Source organism: Gordionus sp. m RMFG-2023, chromosome 1 (genome assembly GCF_954871325.1).
Source record: "Gordionus sp. m RMFG-2023 chromosome 1, tfGorSpeb1-WG-v2, whole genome shotgun sequence".
NCBI lineage: Eukaryota > Metazoa > Nematomorpha > Gordioida > Chordodea > Parachordodidae > Gordionus > Gordionus sp. m RMFG-2023.
In genome coordinates this window covers 10,867,537-10,886,618 of record NC_088775.1, presented here as the reverse complement: position 1 = coordinate 10,886,618, position 19,082 = coordinate 10,867,537, and the positions used below count along the sequence as shown (strand labels likewise).

The window sequence follows — 19,082 nt, the reverse complement described above, 5'->3', positions numbered from 1 at the left end:
AGACCATGTGTAGCTTTTTGTTCTTTTCCCTGTATTTTTCACTCATTTGCCTAATTGCATGGATAGCATCGGTTGTTGATCTTCCAGGCATAAAGCCAAACTGTGTCTCTCCTATTTCGATTATATCTCTTAATCTTTTTTCTATTATTTTTTCGTATAGTTTTAGACAGTGTGACATTAGTTTTATGCCCCTGTAATTTTGACAATTGTGTGGATTCCCTTTATTTTTGAAGATAGGAACTAGATAGCTCTGCCTCCATTTTTGGGGAACCTCTTCATTTCCAAGTATTTTATTGTACAGATTTGTGAGGAGATGTATTCCATCATCTCCTAGTGCTTTAAGGCTTTCTATTGGAATATCGTCTGGACCCCTAGCTTTGTTGTTTTTCGTATGCTTGAGGCATGTGATTATTTCTTGTTCTGTTATAGGTTGTATAAGGTTTTGACAAGGGGAGTGTTCGTCGAGATGCAATATGTGGGAATTAAAGTTGAGAAGCTCCTGAAAATATTCTTTCCATCTTTCCATCTATTCATTATTTCTTTTTCCTTTATTATCAATTTCCCATCTTTATTTTTATTACTTTCGGAGCTCCGTTTATATCCCTAGAGTTCTTTTCTCGCTGTTTGGCTAATCTGTATATTTTATTTTGCCCTTCTTTGGTATGTAGATCTTCGTACATGTCATCATCGTATGCCATAGATTTGGCCCTAGCCACCGCCTTTGTAGCTAATCTCTTGGATTTTTTGTATCTTGACTTGTCATCTGCATTTTTGGATTTGTACCATATTTTATAAAGGGCTTTTTTCTCCTGTATAGTGGTTTGTACCTCTTGATTCCACCACCATAGTTCTTTGTGTGATTTGTTGCCTCCTCTTGTCAAGCCTAGCGTCGATTTTGCAGTGTCTATTAATCTGGATGAAAGGTCTATCCAGATTTTTTCACTGACTTGTGAGCAATTTATTGTTTCAATGTTTGCATTGATTGCAAAGGCATCTGTCATTGTTTTTAATTTGCCCCATTTGATGCATGGTTCCAGTTTTATCTTATTTTGAGTGGATTTATTTGAGATTTGTAAATCCATGATTAGTAGCTTGTGTTGCGCGGCGATATCTTCTCTTGGGATGACTTTGCAGTCTATTACATCTTTTAATCTTCTGCGAGAGATTAGCATGTAATCTATCTGTGTTTTCCTAGTACCACTTTCATATGTTATTAAATGACTGTCTTTTTTCCTATAGTAGGTGTTGGTTAAGGGCAAGGTCGAAGGCTTGCGCAAATTTCAGTACGTGCTCTCCTTCATCATTTCTTTCTCCGTATCCAAAACCACCATGATGCCTTTTGTAGCTATCTCTTGCTTTCCCCACATGCGCATTTAAGTCACCACCAATTATGATTAGGTCATCCTTAGGGATTTCCATTACAGCTTCATCAAGGATAGCTCTAAAATCATCTTTCTCCTCTTCCTTGCAACCCGTTTGAGGAGCACATACTGAAAGGATGTGTAGTATTGACGTCTCTTGTATGCACGCTATATCAACTTTTCTCTTGTTCAAGATTGATGCCAATTCTCTCGTCTTACCTTTAAGCGTCCCAATATTCAAACTTGCCAGTCTTGTCTTCTTTGCTTTGACCTTTACTTTATTTTTCACAAGATGGAGGTCTACACCCTGCGCGTCGCATGGAAAGAACGCCCTAGCTTTCATATTCATATTTCCATTTATTTCTATCATTTTGTTTATTGGACAGGTATCCCTAGCACCCGGCTGTCCAAGCCTGTCGGTGACCGGGGTGTCATCTCTAAGCTCCGAAATTCATCATACCATATGTCTTTACACATCAGTCATCGAAGAAAAACTTTGAAAGTTTTTGTTCCTTACCAGGATTGAACCTGCGTCTTTGTTCATACTCGTGTTTCCAATCATACATCTTACCCATTAGGCCACCCCGGCGATCAATATGAATCAAATAAAGGAGTTTTAATTTATTGGAAAAAAATAAAAACGGGCATTCTTTTAAATATATATTTTTTGACATTATGGATATATTATTTAAAGCAAAAAAAAAATTTGACTGTATTTTTTATTTTAAGATCATTGCTAATTTTATCTGAATTTTTTTTTTTTTAAAAATCCAGCAATTGAAAAAGAATGCGGAACTAATAAAATCGGTGCACAAGGAAAATAATAATAAAAAGTTATGCCTAGGTACAACTACCTTTTTGCGTTCTTCGGCAAAATCAAAATTTATTTCACCATTTAATAGTAATAATAGCGATAAAAATATTAACGATCGCCACGATAATAAAAGTCCTAATAATAAAGAAAAAAATGATTCGAATAATAATAATAATGTCGACCCAAAATTAATCGAAATGATAGAAAACGAAATAATCGACAAAAATTTGAAGGTTACTTGGGATGATATAGCCGGCTTGGATTTTGTCAAATCAGTAATAAAGGTTGTTTTTTTCAAAAAAACTTTTTTTTATTTTAGTATATTTTTTTTATAGGAAATAATTATTTGGCCATTATTGAGACCCGATATCTTTACTGGTCTAAGAAAACCGGCTAAAGGTATTTTATTGTTTGGTCCTCCTGGAACGGGAAAAACCTTGATCGGTAAAATCAATAATCATTTTTAAAGAAAAACTAACTAAATATAAACCATTTTATTAATAGCGAAATGCATCGCTAGTTTCTGTAATGATCTCGCCGTAAATTTATCTCAAAATGATGCTAGCCCCCCTTCAAATAACAAGGTAAAAAACAACGGGAAAATGACATTTTTTAACATAAGTTCCTCGGTTTTATTATCCAAATGGGTAGGCGAAAGCGAGAAATTGGTTAGGGCACTCTTCGAAACTGCCACCATACACGCACCTTCTTTGATATTTATTGACGAGGTTGACTCGATTTTATGTTCAAGAAACGCGTCCAATTCGTCTTCCTCTGACACGAGCGACAATGAATCGTCCAATCGACTAAAAACGGAATTTTTGATACGCTTAGACGGCTTGTATAACGATAATATCAACAATAACATCATATTCATCGGTGCCACAAATAGGTTTTTTTTATATTTAAGACTAATGATGTAAAGCTGTATCCTAAATCTCGTTTTAAAATTCTCAAAAATAAAAAAATTTTTACGTTCTTAAATTTTTACTCAATTCGTGTGTGTTATATTTTTTGAAATTTTTAAAATTTTAAGAATTATGTTTAGGGACGTGTTTTTATTTATTTTAATTAAAAATTGCTTATTTCTTTCTTTTTTGTTCATTTAAAGCTTCGTTTATTAATTATATTTTTGATATTTATGATACAACCTAAAGAGAATCCATCTTTCAATCTAACTTTTGTAAAAAGGAAATAACTAACTATATGTGACTTACTAAAAAAAATTAAAAAATTGTTTATTTTTTATAGACCTCAAAAGCTTGACGAGGCCGTGAGAAGGCGTTTTGTTAAAAGGCTTTATATTCCACTGCCGGACCAAGAAGCTCGATTGCAAATCATACAGAATCTCATGCGTGATCAAAGTCATGTTATCGATGAAACCAGTTTGCTAGAATTAAGTGGTCAAAAAACTGAAGGTTTTTTTTAAAAAAACACACAATGTTTTTCCTATTTAATCAATTTAGCAGTCATAATAATCTTTGGCATAGGATATTCATTTAAAAAAAATGTTTGGTTAGATCAATTTGGAAGGGGTTCCTTTGATCGTAACATTGTGATCCTATTTTCGTCGATTTCCGTCAAAATGGACGATACGTTATTAATATGAATTTTTATACAGGTAATTATTGAATTTATGCATTTATTTAACATATCGGATAATTTCCTACTAATTTTTTTTATCAATATCTTAAGATATAATATTAATTTACAGCTATTAAAGGGACCAGTCAGAAAAATGGACGAATTTATGATCAATTTTACGATCATAGGAAAATCAATAATTTTACAACCTTCACAAAAAAAAGAAGAATGTTATAAACCCAATGACATTAATACTAATCTAAACTGACATGACGAAATATAAATATACATTGAAGTCAGTTGTAATCAAGGTCAATAACTTAGTAATAAATAGAAAAAGTTATTGTTGAATATTGAATGCATAAGATACCCTTTCGGTTGCGGTAGTGCAAATATAAAACCACCTTTTAACCTTTATATCTTCTAAAGGAGTTGATCATATAAAATGAAACCACCACGAATATATATTAAAAGATATTCTTTTTTATATGTTTGTGGAGGAGTTATTTTTTAATTTTTTTTTTCGCGCCTTTATTTCAAAATACGTTTTTTACGGTGATTTTTCTTAAAATTCCAATTTTAATTATAAGTAAGTATATTTATCAAATATTTTTAAATATATATATTCCTCACTATTTTATCTATCTTTCTAATATTTATTTTTGCTCAAATAAATAATATTTATATATTATTTTGATCTTTTTAATGTGGTATATTAAACTAACCACTGCCACTTAACAACAATATTTTTAATATTTATTTTTTTAAATAATTGATAAATTTTGCCAATTCATTTCGCAATAATTTTAGCTTGTTATATATATGAATGATTATCTGGACATTCCATCTGAAGGTTCTTCGTTAGACAACTCATCCACTGATTCCGAAGATGATTATGAATCGGATACACGTTAACAAATTGATAGTGATGATTATGAATCGGATACACCTTACGGAACACTAAACAAAAATAGGAGATACTTGCCCATAAAGAATATGGAAACAAAATTAAAAAGAGGTGAGTTTGACTGGAGAAGTGACAAAAATAATATAAGTATAATTAAATGGCGAGATAATCGTGACGTATTTATAATGTCCAATTATATTGATCCGAGATCAGTGGATACTGTGAAGAGAAAAAATAAAAAAGGGGAAGTATTTGACGTAAAATGTCCAATAATGATAAAGATGTATAATAAATATATGGGGTCTGTTGACCATTTCGACCATTTAATTATATGAAATTTCGCGAAAGTGGCGAAAATGGTGGCTACCAATATTCTTTTGGCTGATAGATGCGGCGATTATCAATTCATTCATAATATACAATATTCTTACAGATAATAAACTCTCATCGAAAGAATTCCGAAGACAAATAATTGCTAGCGAATTGGCATACTGTAAAAATGTTAATAGGGATGATAATATTCATAATGATAATAATTATATATCAATGCAAAGAAAAAATAATAAACCTTATATCCTTCCAGAAATTAGACTAAAAAACTCAGCTCATCAACCTCAGGCAGGAACCTCACGAAGGTGTACCTTCTGTAGTACAAAGTTAAATCCCAGAAGAACAAGGTGGTCGTGCAAATCATGCAACGTACCACTATGTCTAAATAAAAATAGAAACTGTTTCGAAAGTTTCCATAAGGTGTCAATGATATGAATTTAAAACCACCAGGGAGAGCCGCCATTTTGAATTTAAAAAACTTTTTTTGTGTGTTTTATATTATATTATACTAGAATCAATAAAAAAATTACTAAATATCGTGTTGCATCATATTAATTTTATGAGGGAACCTAAAGGGTTAAATCGAGAATAAAATAAATATCGCACGGGGCTGAAAAAAAACTATTTTGCAGGTCTCCAAGATACGAGTTTTAGGCAAAATATGATTGAATAGAAAGAAATGTATACGTCATAGTAAGCGTAAACGCCCTTTATCGCTTTATGGAATATCAGGGTTATGCTTGTTTTATCCCATCCCATCTGATTGAGTTAAGAAATTTGGGGGTAGCCTATGAAATGAGCCCATTCATAATTGTTAGGCAGATTGCAGTTACCTGTGCGCGTAAGAGGCAAAGCCACTTAAAGGCCTGCGGGAAGTAAGAAGGTGGGAAGAACTAAATATGTGAAAAATAAAATTATAGTAAATGACCAAATCATAGTTGACATTTTTTTTGATAAATAGAATTGGAGTTAGATATAGATAAAAAAATGAAGGTTAATGCTAGATAAGTGAAATGGAGAGATTTTGATCTAGCTATAAAAAAGTTGGCTATATAGGTTGAGTGATATTCGCGTTATGGTTCCACTTGATTTTAAGATCTGTGGTATAAGGAAAGAGCATAGTTTTTTTTACGATGAAAATAAAGATATTAAGATAAATCTTTGACCATTCCAGACACATAAGAGTGAGAAAAAACAAATACATCTTTAGATATATCCTTCCAAACAGAACATTTTGAATGCAGGTGATTTTTCGTTTTTTAAAATTATTTTATAACGATTAAATGGCGTCTTGAAGTGAAGAAGTTTTTTAAAAAAAAATAAAAATAAAATGCAATAATTTTAAATCAGGTGAAACATATTTACTCAAATATATGACACCCCTGTTAAATACTTGATCACTATGGCATTTATGATCATTGTTAAGCTAGCAATGAAAATATTGTATCACCTATTTGACCATTTAAATTTTTTAAAAATACATTCTGAATATGTGATTTCGGTTTACAATATTTGATTATTTTAAATTAATATTTTTTAGGATATTACAATTAAAATTATAATAAGCTTTCCTTTAGTTATTATACCTTTGTTTATTTTTAGAGTAAAAAATTTAAAAGATAGTTTTAAAAATAGAACTAATATTTTATAACCGGCATATGAAGTAATCTTAATATCAATAAAATAATGAATCAATTATTAAATAAATATCACAAAATAATTATTGGGATTTTTATTAAAATGGCTTTTATAAAAAATGCTTTCAGGATAAGCACCATAATCATTTATACAAATAAAATTTAGCAATTAATTAAAACTTATGCCAAATATAATAAAATTAAGTAAAATAAAATGTTTTTATATGAAAACAAATAATGATTATTTTATATACAAACAAAAAGTCATTGATTTTAGTCATACCAAATCATATTAGGTTGAGGTGCACTTTGTCTAAAGCCGTATCGCCAAAAATAAGGGCAAATCCGTCATTTTTTGCCTAAAATAACCGCCAATGGGCTATTTCAACTAGTAATCTACATCTGGCCTTATTATTTAATCTCAGCACCACCCGAACCCGAAATTTTTTAATTAGGCCCGACCCCGGTGAGGGTCGGGCTTTTGCAGATATTTAATTTCAACTATGGCCGTTTCACCTAAAATAGAAGCAACAAAAGCGCAAATTTAGTAGAAAAAGAATGATTTTTTAAAAATAAATGAATAAATATAAACTAATTTAAGAATATTAATACAAGAAAAGCTAATCACATTTTTCATCACGGCAAACTTATAAAAAATGTCGCAACGATTGTCTGATATAATTTTTTTTAAACGCACAAGGTAAATAAAATAAATAAGCTACTTATAAAGAACATAAACAATTTTTTAAACCAGATCTGGGTTTGTCACCTAGTGTCCAGCTCGATTTCTCTTTGCAAAATAGCCTGACCTCCAACCAGACCTTTCCATGCCGGGCTCCATAAATATTAAATTATATAAAAAACTCAAAGATGAATTAAATTTAATTTGTAAAAAATATGAATAGGTTATTCTGGTGCAGATATGGCTGAATTATGCAGGGAAGCTTCGCTTGGACCAATCAGATGCTTATCATCCGAGAATATACAGACCATATCGCTCGAAGAAGTAAATACTTTATCTTTATTTTCTCAATATATGGTTAATTTAGTAGTGGCTTTTTTAGGTCAAAATGATTAAGGCCTCTTTTATAAAAATCGTGAAATAACGCGATGTTGCTCATGCGATACATAATTTAGGAAAATACATGGTACATTAGCCATGCCATCGTTTAGCGATGAATTATATGGCGGTTAATTTGAGCTTACTATAAGGTCTAACGCTCTATAGTAATTACGATTTGTTCAAGCATGCGGTATTTAACGCTGCACAAGTTTCAAAATCAAGCCAATTAATAGTTATGATTTATAAATATATGAAATTTGAAAAACATGTTACGAATTTTAAAAATTATCACTATGAAGAGTCAACTGTGATTTCAATAGCCTTAAATACCGCACCGCTTGAACAAATCGCGTTTACTATAAATGAGGCTCACCTTTTCCTTTCAGTGACAAATCGTCAAGTTTACACTCATGGCAATTTTAATTTTTTAAAGTGTCTGATTTATTATTTCAGGATAAATTTAAAAAAAATTTAAAACTTTTTAGGTAGATATATTTTTAAAAATCGAAAATTTCATCTATGTTCTTTTTCTTTTTGAATTCCTCATCATTCAATACTACTTCTGATTTAGTTTCTAGCTTGATTACACTATGATTGTCCTAAATATATTTTAAAAAACCTTAAATTTTTTATAACCTTATAAAATTATGAAACATGCCCAAATTCCAGGGATCCAAACCGAAACGAATATCGGGTTGGTTCTGGTTTGGATAAAAATAACGGTTCAAGGTTCAGGTTCGGTTGGTAAAAAATTAAAATATCGGTTTGGTTCGAACCTCTAAAAACCGGTTTGAACACTTTTGTATTCAAACCTACATTCGAATTATGTATAGGGAAAATATTTATTATTTTATCATTAATTTAAAAAACACATGTATAAAACCTTCATTTTTATTAATTGCCCATTATAAAATAATATTTAATTTAATTTATAAATATAAAAATCAATGATTAATTTTAATATGAACAATATTTTATTTTTTTTACTTAAATTTTTTTATTAAGCCTCGCAATTAATATATTTTCAAAATTTGTTTCACTCAAATTACATCTATAAGGAGATAGTAAATTTAATTGTTGAAAAACATCTTTCCACACTAACTTGGGTAGCCGGCACTGCCAATATGATATGATATCAGATTTGATGTGTCATTTATAATAATATTTTGGATTTAATTTTTCTTTAAGCATTATAATTTATAAGCTTAAAATATTTAAAAAATGTTGTAAAATGACAATATACTAAAAAGTATAAAAATTATGACCGACACTTATCAATCAAATGTGATGGATGATAATCTTTAAAATAATTCGAATATAATTGATTTTTTTAAAATAAACTAATAATAACTTACATATTATTTTATAAGCATAAAATCATGAAGCTCGAACCGGTTCAGAGGCATTTTAGCGGTTCGGTTCAGGTTCGGCTAGAATTTTTTTTAGTGGTTTAAGTTCGGTTAAGGTTCGATAAAAAATACAGGTTTTTAGCGGTTTAACGGGTTCAGGTTCGGATCTCTGCCAAATTCTTCCATTCATTTTTTTAAAAATTTTGTATATTTAAAAAAGATTATAATTCCTACCAACTTATTTTATACTTCCCATTTTGATTAATATTTAAGCTAAAATTTAATTTTAATAGTTTCTCTAACTTAAAAAATTAATTAACTTTCGTAAATTCGAAAAAATGATTCAGGCCACTTTTATTTTTACATTCATAATAGCATATTTTTCTTTAACGTTTTAATTATATTTATTATTTGTTGGAAAATGAGCTTAAAATAGTAAAGAAAATCCATTTAATTAATAATATCAAACTGTTAAAAATTTCCAAAACGCGTTACTCATTGCGACAATCTTAAATAATAATATTTATAAATTGTCTACAAAACTTTTAATACATATACTGCTGTCCTATTTCATTGTATAAATTTATAACCCTATAGTCGAAGGGTCGCGCAATGCTCCTCCCAATTTATCGTTCCCTTTTTCAGAAAATAGAGGGCATAACATATTTCTTTTTTATTATTTATCATGAAATAAACATAAAATTTGTAATAATGTAATTATACTTGTAATTTTAAAAACAGACCCTTCCCTATTTTAATTTTCCAATAGAAATAGGGAAATGATATATCTGTTTTGACTAGCCGGCTTGAACAACGATGGAAAAAATAATTACAAATTATGTTCGCCGAGTTTTCTGAAGATTTTTACAAAATTTTTTTGGCGATGGTGATAGCCTCATGACTGGGAAGAAATCTTTAATAGCATCTGAATTTGGCATTTATTTCAAGATTGGAAGTATACTTGATGTTCGATGGGTTCTTGCTATCATACTTGGAATAATTATGATGCCCCCCCCCTATATGCATTTTAATTTAACTGAATCTAACAACATTTTCAAATATAATAGTCCACCCTACTAAAGAGATATAAATTCTTATCAGATCCCGCCTTGGTGTTCTATTTTAATTATGCAACCTATCTTTAAGGTTTCAGGCAAGATTAACGAAGGCTGAAAAATCAATAAAACGAACGATTCTTGTTTCACAATAGCTTAAGTATATGCTCGGTGGATTACAAATCTTTTTTATAATTTCTAAATAAATATTTACTTAATATTTCCAAAGAACATATGAAAATTAGTAGACACAAAGGAAATAAATTTTAGTTTAGTAATATTTAAAAACAGTAGACTCTCTGGTGTCAATGTAAATAAATTCATTAATAGAAAATATGCAAAATAGATGTTAATTCCGATGATTCTAGTAATTAAAATTATTATCGAATTACCATTTTATTTCTTCATATCTGATATGAAATATTTCGAAAAGATAACCAGCCACCAGATTCTCACATTCGTTCGTGGGAAGAGCAAATTAAAGACTTTGCTTCAGACTATGGCTGGATGCGGATCCCGCAATAAATCGGATAGATTATTAAAAAATATTTGTTGACGAATATTCTTAGTCATCTTTTTTATTTAATCATTCACTATTTTATTTATATTATATTTTTTTAAACAAAAACGACTTTTAGTCACAATTTTTGATTTATTTCGATTGTGTATATTATATTTTAATTATGGAACCGTCATTTTTTCATGCAATATATATGTATTTCAAGATATTTTATATCAAATGCTTCGAGAAAAAATAATTTATCTTGATTTTTTTGCCCATTTTAGCGTTCACCTATCTATTTTTTTAAAAATAGCGTTTCACAAATTTTAAGACTATACTAGTGTTATTAAACGGCCCGATTAAGATTTTAGCCAGTTATATAAGCCTGGAGATTTTGTTCATATATGGTAGAAAGGCTTTGACCTCTATTTGTCAAATCTCGAAGCTATTATTTTGGTTACAGCACTATTATAACGTAAATTACAATAAATTTTTTTTTTAGTAGGCTAGTATTGTTAAAAAACCCGTATCGGGTCGATTTTTTAAAACGGTATTAAGATTATAGGGCCATTCCACGTCAAATCGATCACGATTCGACCGACCCCTTTTAAAATTGTTAAAAATTTCTGGAATTATTTAGAAGGGTAAATAAATGAGAAAGCCGTTTATTTTAGCTCTCTAGCACACATGGTTCTCGAGATATAGGGGCTCATAGGTACAAAAAAGAGCCACTTTGGAATCTGTAAAATTTTTAAAAAGCTTATATCTCAAGAACTATTTATAGTAAAAAGATATATAATATATCATATTGTAGGTAAAAATAATCTCTAAAAGGCTATCAAAAAATAATAAAAATTGGCGCCAATTTGAATCTTTAACTTCCGGTTTATCTATAATGCTTTACCTGTATTTTTAAGCAAAAAAGGGAGTTTGTTTTCGAAATTTTTTTATTGCTTTTTATTTAGACACCTTTTATAAATATATATACGATGTCAAAACTTTGGCGACGCTATCGACTCCAAAAATTTAAAAAAATAATAGATGGCGCTTTATGAAATTACGGATTTTGGTTAAAATTTTGCTGCAAACTTATCAATAAACGGATATTTTCACTTTTTATACTAAAAATATTTTAAATTTCTATTAAATATACTAAATAAATTGAGGGGCAGTGTGGGTAAATGCCCATTAGACACTTAATAATGTAATATATTTCCAATAATAAAATCTTTTGTATAATTTTTTTATTATTCATTCATATTAATAATATAGAAATATAGAAATAGAGATAGACAATCATATTCATTCCATAATTTAAAATTTGTGAAATGTTATATTTAATATTTGCGATTCTGTTGAATTAGAATAAAATTTTGTTTCAATTTTATCCTGAGAAATTGGATAAAAAGCATGAAATTTTTGCGTCCCTGGTATAGTACGGGCTTTGTCGAATCTCTCTTTTAAAATTATTTGTTCTTTCTCATATTCATCTTCCATAATATAGGAGAACTCTATTCCTTAATAAAAAAATTATAATATATATATTAATAAATTATAAATCATATACCTTTTATATTTTCCTTACAATAGGCAAAAAACTCTTTAGGAGAAGTTATTTGTTCTGAAGTAGGTCTTTGTAAACTTGCTCTAGCCACTAAACGCTTGACGGTACCTCCGACCCCGTCACAAGCTGATTTGCCATGAGATGTAGCCCAGAAATGCCACTCAGCTTTTATCTCGAAATCATATTCATGGTGGCAAAGATTGATTAAATTTTTCCGATTTTTATATTGAGCTGCTGCTCCATCTGAAAAATAGAAGAATTTTTTTGGCAGGCATTGAAATTTCTTTGTTAAGTATTGAACTAAATATTTTTGGAATATATGAACCGCAATTGTATTATGAACGAGAGATTCAGATATTATTACGAAACTTAAATGATTTAAATTATTAAGTGACTTGTAATAAATGACAAAAGGATGAATGGTAACTTGAGATTTATTCCAGTGAAACCCCTGTACTTCATCTTGAACCACAAAGGCATAATTTTCAGCAAAATCTGCCTGCACGATATATTCTCCTTCCTTTAAATTAATTTTAAGAGAATTCATGAATATTGTTTGCTGCTTTGTTATGAATGAGTGTAATAGTAAAATATTTAGCTTTTCGAAAAGCGTTTCTAAAAAATTAAAGGTTGATGAAGTGATAGTTAAAAGATCTGTACGATCTGTTGTTACCCATTGCTTGTAGGTAATATATTCGATATCAATTGAATATAATATTTCACTTATCATGGCCTTTAAATTAGAAGATCCAGGGCATTGAGCACAATCACCAAAAAAACATTTTGGTAATGCTGGATTACAAATTATTTTTGGTAATATATCCTTATATGTAATCTTAATTAAATCTTCATTTAAAGTAATTTTGGGCAAACTCAACAGCATTAATTTTGTGTTTTGATGAATGGAGCAAACACATATTGAATGGGTACCACTACTGCCAACAAATACACAATTCTCGGGACGAAGATCACAAAATTTAGAGAATCCAATTTTAATATTTGAATGAATATCTTTAAATTTAAGATATAGCTCTCGTAAATTAATTAAAATTAATCTTTTTTGGACTTGAATCTTTTCACTGTTCTTTATTATGGTTACAAAATCCCTTTTCCCAGGCATCGATCTACTATATTGATCATTGTTATAAAAAGATTTGACAATATCAACGGTGGCGGCATCTATTGTTTTGCCGGGTTTAGGATTAGGTGTTGAAAAAAACCCCTTTTCTTTTATTAAATTTTTAGATTTTATCGCCATATGATATGAAATATTGAATTCTTCTATAATTCTTCTTACTGTCCAATTTGATGGTAATAATGTTAATAATCTATATTTGTTTGTTATCGAAAGCTGTGGGAAATTGATTTTTAAGGTATCGAGAATTTCATTGAATTTTTCATCATTTGATGAAGATAATGGTATAATTTTAGTCGCTAAAACTTTTTTCACGCTAGATATTTTTTTCTTTGGATATTTCTTTTCACGTAAGCGTTTTATTTTAATGGGAGATTCCCCAATTGATTGTAGGGATATATTAATGTTTTCAATTGCCTCTTGATTAACTATATGAGGAGGAGAATCAATATCATTGTCATTATAAGGAAGCTTTGCTAATTTTTGTCGGCATGAAGAGCATATTAGCATATTTAAATTGATTGGTAAATTTTTTTTGGTCATCCAAGGTTGAATCTTTCTTAGATTTTTGCGATAATATGCATGTTTTTGTAAATTAAATGGGTTACAACATCTTGATATTTTAATATTTGGTATATCCATCTTTTATATAGAATAAAATTTTATTTAATTTGAACCTAGAATATGGCTTGTTTAAAATTAATCTGATCGGAAAAAAAATTATATTAAACAGAAAGAGAGATTGTTTTAAACTTTTAATTTTTTAAAATATTATTATCGTAAAATATAATCGATAATATGTCTAATATAAATTCTTTTTTAATGCAGCTGTTATACATTATCGTGCCAAAAAGTCATTCGCTGTTATAGTAGTAAAGCAGAGATCTAAAATATGTAAAAAAATTTAAGGATGGTGGGGGGGGGAGCAGAACTGGAAAATTTTATCGCATTTCTTATAAACTTATAAATATTTTCATTTTTAGAAATAATATTTTTTTAAACATTAGCGCCATCTATTTTTTTTTACGATTTTTGATAAAAATGTATATTTTGGAAGAGTCGATAGCGTCGCCAAGGTTTTGACATCATACATATATTTATAAAAGGTGTCTAAATAAAAAGCAATAAAAAAATTTCGAAAACAAACTCCCTTTTTTGCTTAAAAATACAGGTAAAGCATTATAGGTAAACCGAAAGTTAAAGACTCAAATTGGCTTCAATTTTTATTTTGATAGTCCTTTAGAGATTTTATTTACCTACAATATGATATATTATATTTTACTATAAATAGTTCTTGAGATATAAGCATTTTAAAAATTTTACAGATTCCAAATTGGCTCTTTTTTGTACCTATAAGCCCCTATATCTCAAGAACCAGGTGTGCTAGCTAGCTAAAATAAACGGCTTTCTCTTTTATTTCCCCTTCTAAATAATTCCAGAAATTTTTAACAATTTTAAAAGGGGTCGGTCGAAAATGGGCCTTTTTTGATCGATTTGACATGGAATGGCCCTATAACCAAACTAATGTGTAAGCCTGGTTATTTTGCTCATAGATGGCAGAAAGGTTTGGGCTTCTATTTGTCAAATCTTGAGACTTACACGATATTTATTTGGCTAAAATTTTAAACGGGTCGTTTTTAAAAATCGATACAAATAGTTTTTTTAGCAACACTATAAAAGGCCTTTCTTTTTCTTTATAAAAGTAATTTAATTCCTGCTTCCCTATTGTTTATATTTTTTAACGCAAATTGTACTGAAATCGATATAACATTAAAACTTATTATAAAACAAAATTACTATAAGGCTTCAAAATTAGCCAATCAAAAATTTGTCCTGGTTTGGATAGGCAAAAAATTGTTACAACCTAATTCAAAACATAAGCTCATTTCATTTGCCGATGCTGACTACCTTAAAATATTTTTGTTTGATAAATTATTTTTAATGTTTATCAATTTTCCAAGATGGTAATGCATTCAAAATTTACTGCCTATCTTGTGGAGATATCCACATTTATAATCTTATTTTAATACCGGCACAGCTCTAAAAATAATAAAGTTGCCTTTCTAAAAGATTAATTTTTTTAGAATGTTACCCTTACTTACATGGATGCTTGGACACTACTTTTTTTTACATTTGTTTGAAGGAGATTATAATCTTTTTCATTTTTTTCTTTCTCCTTAACCACATTTATTGCCAATCAAATTCTTTTCTTTTTAAAAAAATAACTAAATTAGGTTGGTGCCATAATGTTGAAACATTTTGATATGGCTTTAAACAGAGTTAAACCTAGTGTATCAAGTGAGGATATTAATATATACATTGAATGGAATCGCACTTTTGGTTGCCAATAGCTAAGCATGTTATATTATTCTTCTTTTTTTTTAAAAAATGTAATATTTTATACATAAATAAGAATATAATATATATATAAATTAATTGTGCGCTTTGTGATATTACAATTTTAAAAATGATTATATATAAAAAATATATATATATAAACAAAGAAAAAGATAATATATGGTAAATTATAAAAATTGACATAAAAAAAGATAGTATGTTTTAAACAAAAAAATAAGAGATACCTATGCAAGGATGATTAGGATAACTTTTGGATTAGTTTTATATTTAATTTATAGATATCTCAATGAAATTAGTTAATTTCCTCACCAATTTGTGAATATGTTATTTAATGAAAATTGGTTACTCATTTTGATAATATATTTTAACACGTTTGACAATATTATTTTCAAAATTTGTAACTAATTATAATTTTGTTGAGATAAAACAAGGTATAAGAAATTGCTCTTTTATTATTTAATAAATTTAATTTAATATAAAAATATTAGAAAAAAATTCAGAGATTTTATTTTTATTTTACTTTTTTCTATATATTATATAAATTAATATTTTTATATAATCAATATATTTATATTAAATAAACTATCACTAGCTAAGGAAAATCACTAAAAAAAATAAATAATGTATTTATATTCCTATAAAATTTGCATATCAATAAAAATAAATTATATAATAAAACATATCAAAAAAATAATAAAAAATTATAAACAATATCACTAAATAAGAATTATATGCTTTAAATATGTTAATATTGCCATATTTTTTAACAATGCATGTGGAGTTACAAAAATATAATAAAATCTGCTGGATAAAAATATTTATAATCAATTATATATATTAAGAATCTTGTTTGAGCATAGTTTTAACTGAAGAAATTAAATTATTATTTTTATTAAATATACGATTGTTTAAATAATTCACACCATAACCTAAAATGAAAATTAAAGCAAAAGTTAAGGGCACTATAGCAAAAACATAAGGTACTAAGGTATTTTGATATTGTTTAATCCAATTAGAGTAATATATCAAATATACAGTAATACAATGAAAACTAAAAATGGATAAGACTGTAAGAGCATGAAAAGTTTTTAACAATGAATAAAATTTATTGATATTTTTAGATTTGGTTATAAAATGAGCAATGGAGAAATAGTATTTAGTTATCAAACCACCTGTAAAATTGAGCATTGTAAGTACAAGGGTTAAAAGACCACACAATCCATGCCAAGTAACAAAATGTGGTTTATTATTTTGGTTTTTATTAATGTAAATGGCACTAAAGCCAATGCAGGCACATGTCAATGCAGCCACTTGCCAAAGAGCATGTATGTTTATCCTAATACTACGCTTAGAGAGCCATGAAATATTGTTATATGGTAGTATAGTACCAGGAGCTAATACATTTGAGAGTATATTCAAATTGTCTTCTGTAGACAGTTTAGGTGGCTTTGCAAACACTCCTACAGCTTCCAGCATAAAACCCAGATACTGTATAAAGTAAAAATTAATTAATACATATGATAATATTTAAATGTTTATTTATATTATATAAAATAATAGTTAAACTAGATAAAAATATACAAATTTTTTTAAAATAAATACTTTATTTACCCCCAAGACCATCATAAATGGATGCCAAGAAAATAGGCCTAAAAACAATATATTAAATATAAGGAAGGAAAGAGACTATATACTTGAACCAGGGCTGGTTAGATATATTATAATAATTATAAATGCTAAGCGTAAAATTAAGAAAAACATTGGGTGATAATTACTAGTTAGAAATTAATGTGATAGAGAATATCAAATCTCTATTAAGTGACATTTTTTAAAATTAAAATAATAAAATATTATTCTAATGTAGAAATACGATTATATAAAAAATAAATCTAAATAGTCATATTTAATATAATATATAGACACAGCTAAAGCATTGGCAGGGGAGGGGGTTCACCTAGCTTTAACTTCCGAAATTTATACCACTTGAAATACTTTGATCATCACCACCTTGTAAGATGCCTAATTCTTGTATTATATCATATACTTCATTAAATTCACTAGTAGTTAGATGCTCCTTGATTTGGGGACCCAATAAATATGGAGCATTGTGATCTAATCATATCGCTTTTCCTTTTTTTAAACATTTTTAATTTTAGAGTATTGGACGGTATTTGACCAGGTTAAATATTCCTCCAGTCAATTGATCCACTTGCTAACCCTATATAGTAATCAAAAAAATCATGTAAAGAATTTAAAACAACAAATATGTAACTATATAAAAAAACATATAAGAGGGAAGGGAGTGCAAAAAATGGCTCTCATTTAGACCCTAAAAAAATAAAATATTTGCCTCGGGACACGGCAATTAGTTGAATTATAAAATATTAAAAGATGATTCATGATAATCATTAATTCGAGAAATTTTTTTACCTAAAATATTGAAAAAATGATAGCCTAGGGTAGTGTTGTTAAACGGCTCGTTTTGAGCCGATTTTTAAAAACGGCTAACTCAATATTTCACCCAAAATAATATTACGCAAGCCTGAAGATTTTGCTTGTAGAATGAACAAAGGTTTGGGCATCTATCAACGAAATCTCAGGGCTTAGGCAACATTTTTCTGGCTAAAATATTGAGTTAGCCGTTTTTAAAAATCGGCTCAAAACGAGTCGTTTAACAACACTAGCCTAGGGTATCAATGGTAAAAATAATTATTGGGATAAGAGAAAATATAAAAAGTCATGATACTTTCTCATTTTTGACCTTTCGGGTAAAATAAACATTTACATTCTATATTTTAAAATAAATAAGAAAACCTTTTTTAAATGGAAAAGTAAAAAACGAAGGTACTTAAAACTTTAGGAGAAAAAGTTCCCCACGGTATAGGATATGCCTATGATTTAACAGGAGCTTGATATATAACAAATCCTTATAAAACAAGATTCCAAAGACCCTAAATATCAGTAAAATGGGGTTTCAAAAAACAAATTAATGGGTGAAAAACATTTTATACAATAGAGCTTACCTTTTGATTTTATTTTTTACAGAACTTAGTCCAAATTTCGTTTATTTTTCGGCTCGAGCTTTTTCAAAATAATTTTAATTGGGAGATATTATTAAAGAGAATATAACAGAAAATTATTTAATATTTTTTAAGTTTAGCTCGGCTTTTAGGGTCTGAACAAAGCTCTGGTTTGCAATGTTAAATCAAAAGCCTGGTTTTTCGTCCAGTGTAGCTTCCTTATCAAAAGGCTCTTATATTTACCTGTTTCTAACATTTTTGGAATCTGTCACAACGACAAGATTGTCATTGTGCATCAAAACCTAAATATAAAAATAGAAAACAAATATATATATAAAAAGGAAATTAATAATAATTAGGAATCACGAAATCATAAAATCAACTTTAATTCTTTATTCAAAAT

General features: G+C 28.3%; 2 protein-coding genes across 2 annotated transcripts; one reads left to right on the top strand and one right to left on the bottom strand.

Moving 5' to 3' along the window:
- Positions 1 to 2,372: 2,372 nt before the first annotated feature.
- LOC135926817 (fidgetin-like protein 1) lies at positions 2,373 to 15,659 on the top strand. Its single transcript, XM_065462762.1, has 6 exons — positions 2,373 to 2,459; positions 2,511 to 2,619; positions 2,680 to 3,067; positions 3,427 to 3,593; positions 7,539 to 7,639; positions 15,536 to 15,659. The coding sequence occupies exons 1-6, from the start codon at positions 2,373 to 2,375 to the stop codon at positions 15,650 to 15,652; spliced, it is 969 nt and encodes a 322-aa protein (XP_065318834.1). The 3' UTR covers positions 15,653 to 15,659.
- Positions 15,660 to 16,265: 606 nt separating this feature from the next.
- Positions 16,266 to 17,438, bottom strand: LOC135926861 (probable transmembrane reductase CYB561D1). Its single transcript, XM_065462811.1, has 3 exons — positions 17,354 to 17,438; positions 17,271 to 17,308; positions 16,266 to 17,147 (listed from the first exon to the last, which is right to left on the bottom strand). Exons 1-3 carry the CDS (start codon positions 17,418 to 17,420, stop codon positions 16,497 to 16,499), a joined length of 756 nt encoding a protein of 251 aa, XP_065318883.1. The 5' UTR covers positions 17,421 to 17,438; the 3' UTR covers positions 16,266 to 16,496.
- Positions 17,439 to 19,082: the final 1,644 nt, after the last annotated feature.

What these genes read in the sequence shown, in the direction of transcription:
- LOC135926817 (XM_065462762.1), top strand. Translation starts at nt 2,373, where the DNA reads ATGATAGAAAACGAAATAATCGACAAAAATTTGAAGGTTACTTGGGAT. An exon ending in AACGGGAAAAACCTTGATCG is followed by an intron (nt 2,620 to 2,679) that starts GTAAAATCAATA and finishes TTTTATTAATAG; the next exon opens with CGAAATGCATCGCTAGTTTC. An exon ending in AAGTGGTCAAAAAACTGAAG is followed by an intron (nt 3,594 to 7,538) that starts GTTTTTTTTAAA and finishes AAATATGAATAG; the next exon opens with GTTATTCTGGTGCAGATATG.
- LOC135926861 (XM_065462811.1), bottom strand. Translation starts at nt 17,420, where the DNA reads ATGTTTTTCTTAATTTTACGCTTAGCATTTATAATTATTATAATATAT. An exon ending in TCTAACCAGCCCTGGTTCAA is followed by an intron (nt 17,309 to 17,353) that starts GTATATAGTCTC and finishes TATTGTTTTTAG; the next exon opens with GCCTATTTTCTTGGCATCCA. An exon ending in CATTTATGATGGTCTTGGGG is followed by an intron (nt 17,148 to 17,270) that starts GTAAATAAAGTA and finishes TACTTTATACAG; the next exon opens with TATCTGGGTTTTATGCTGGA.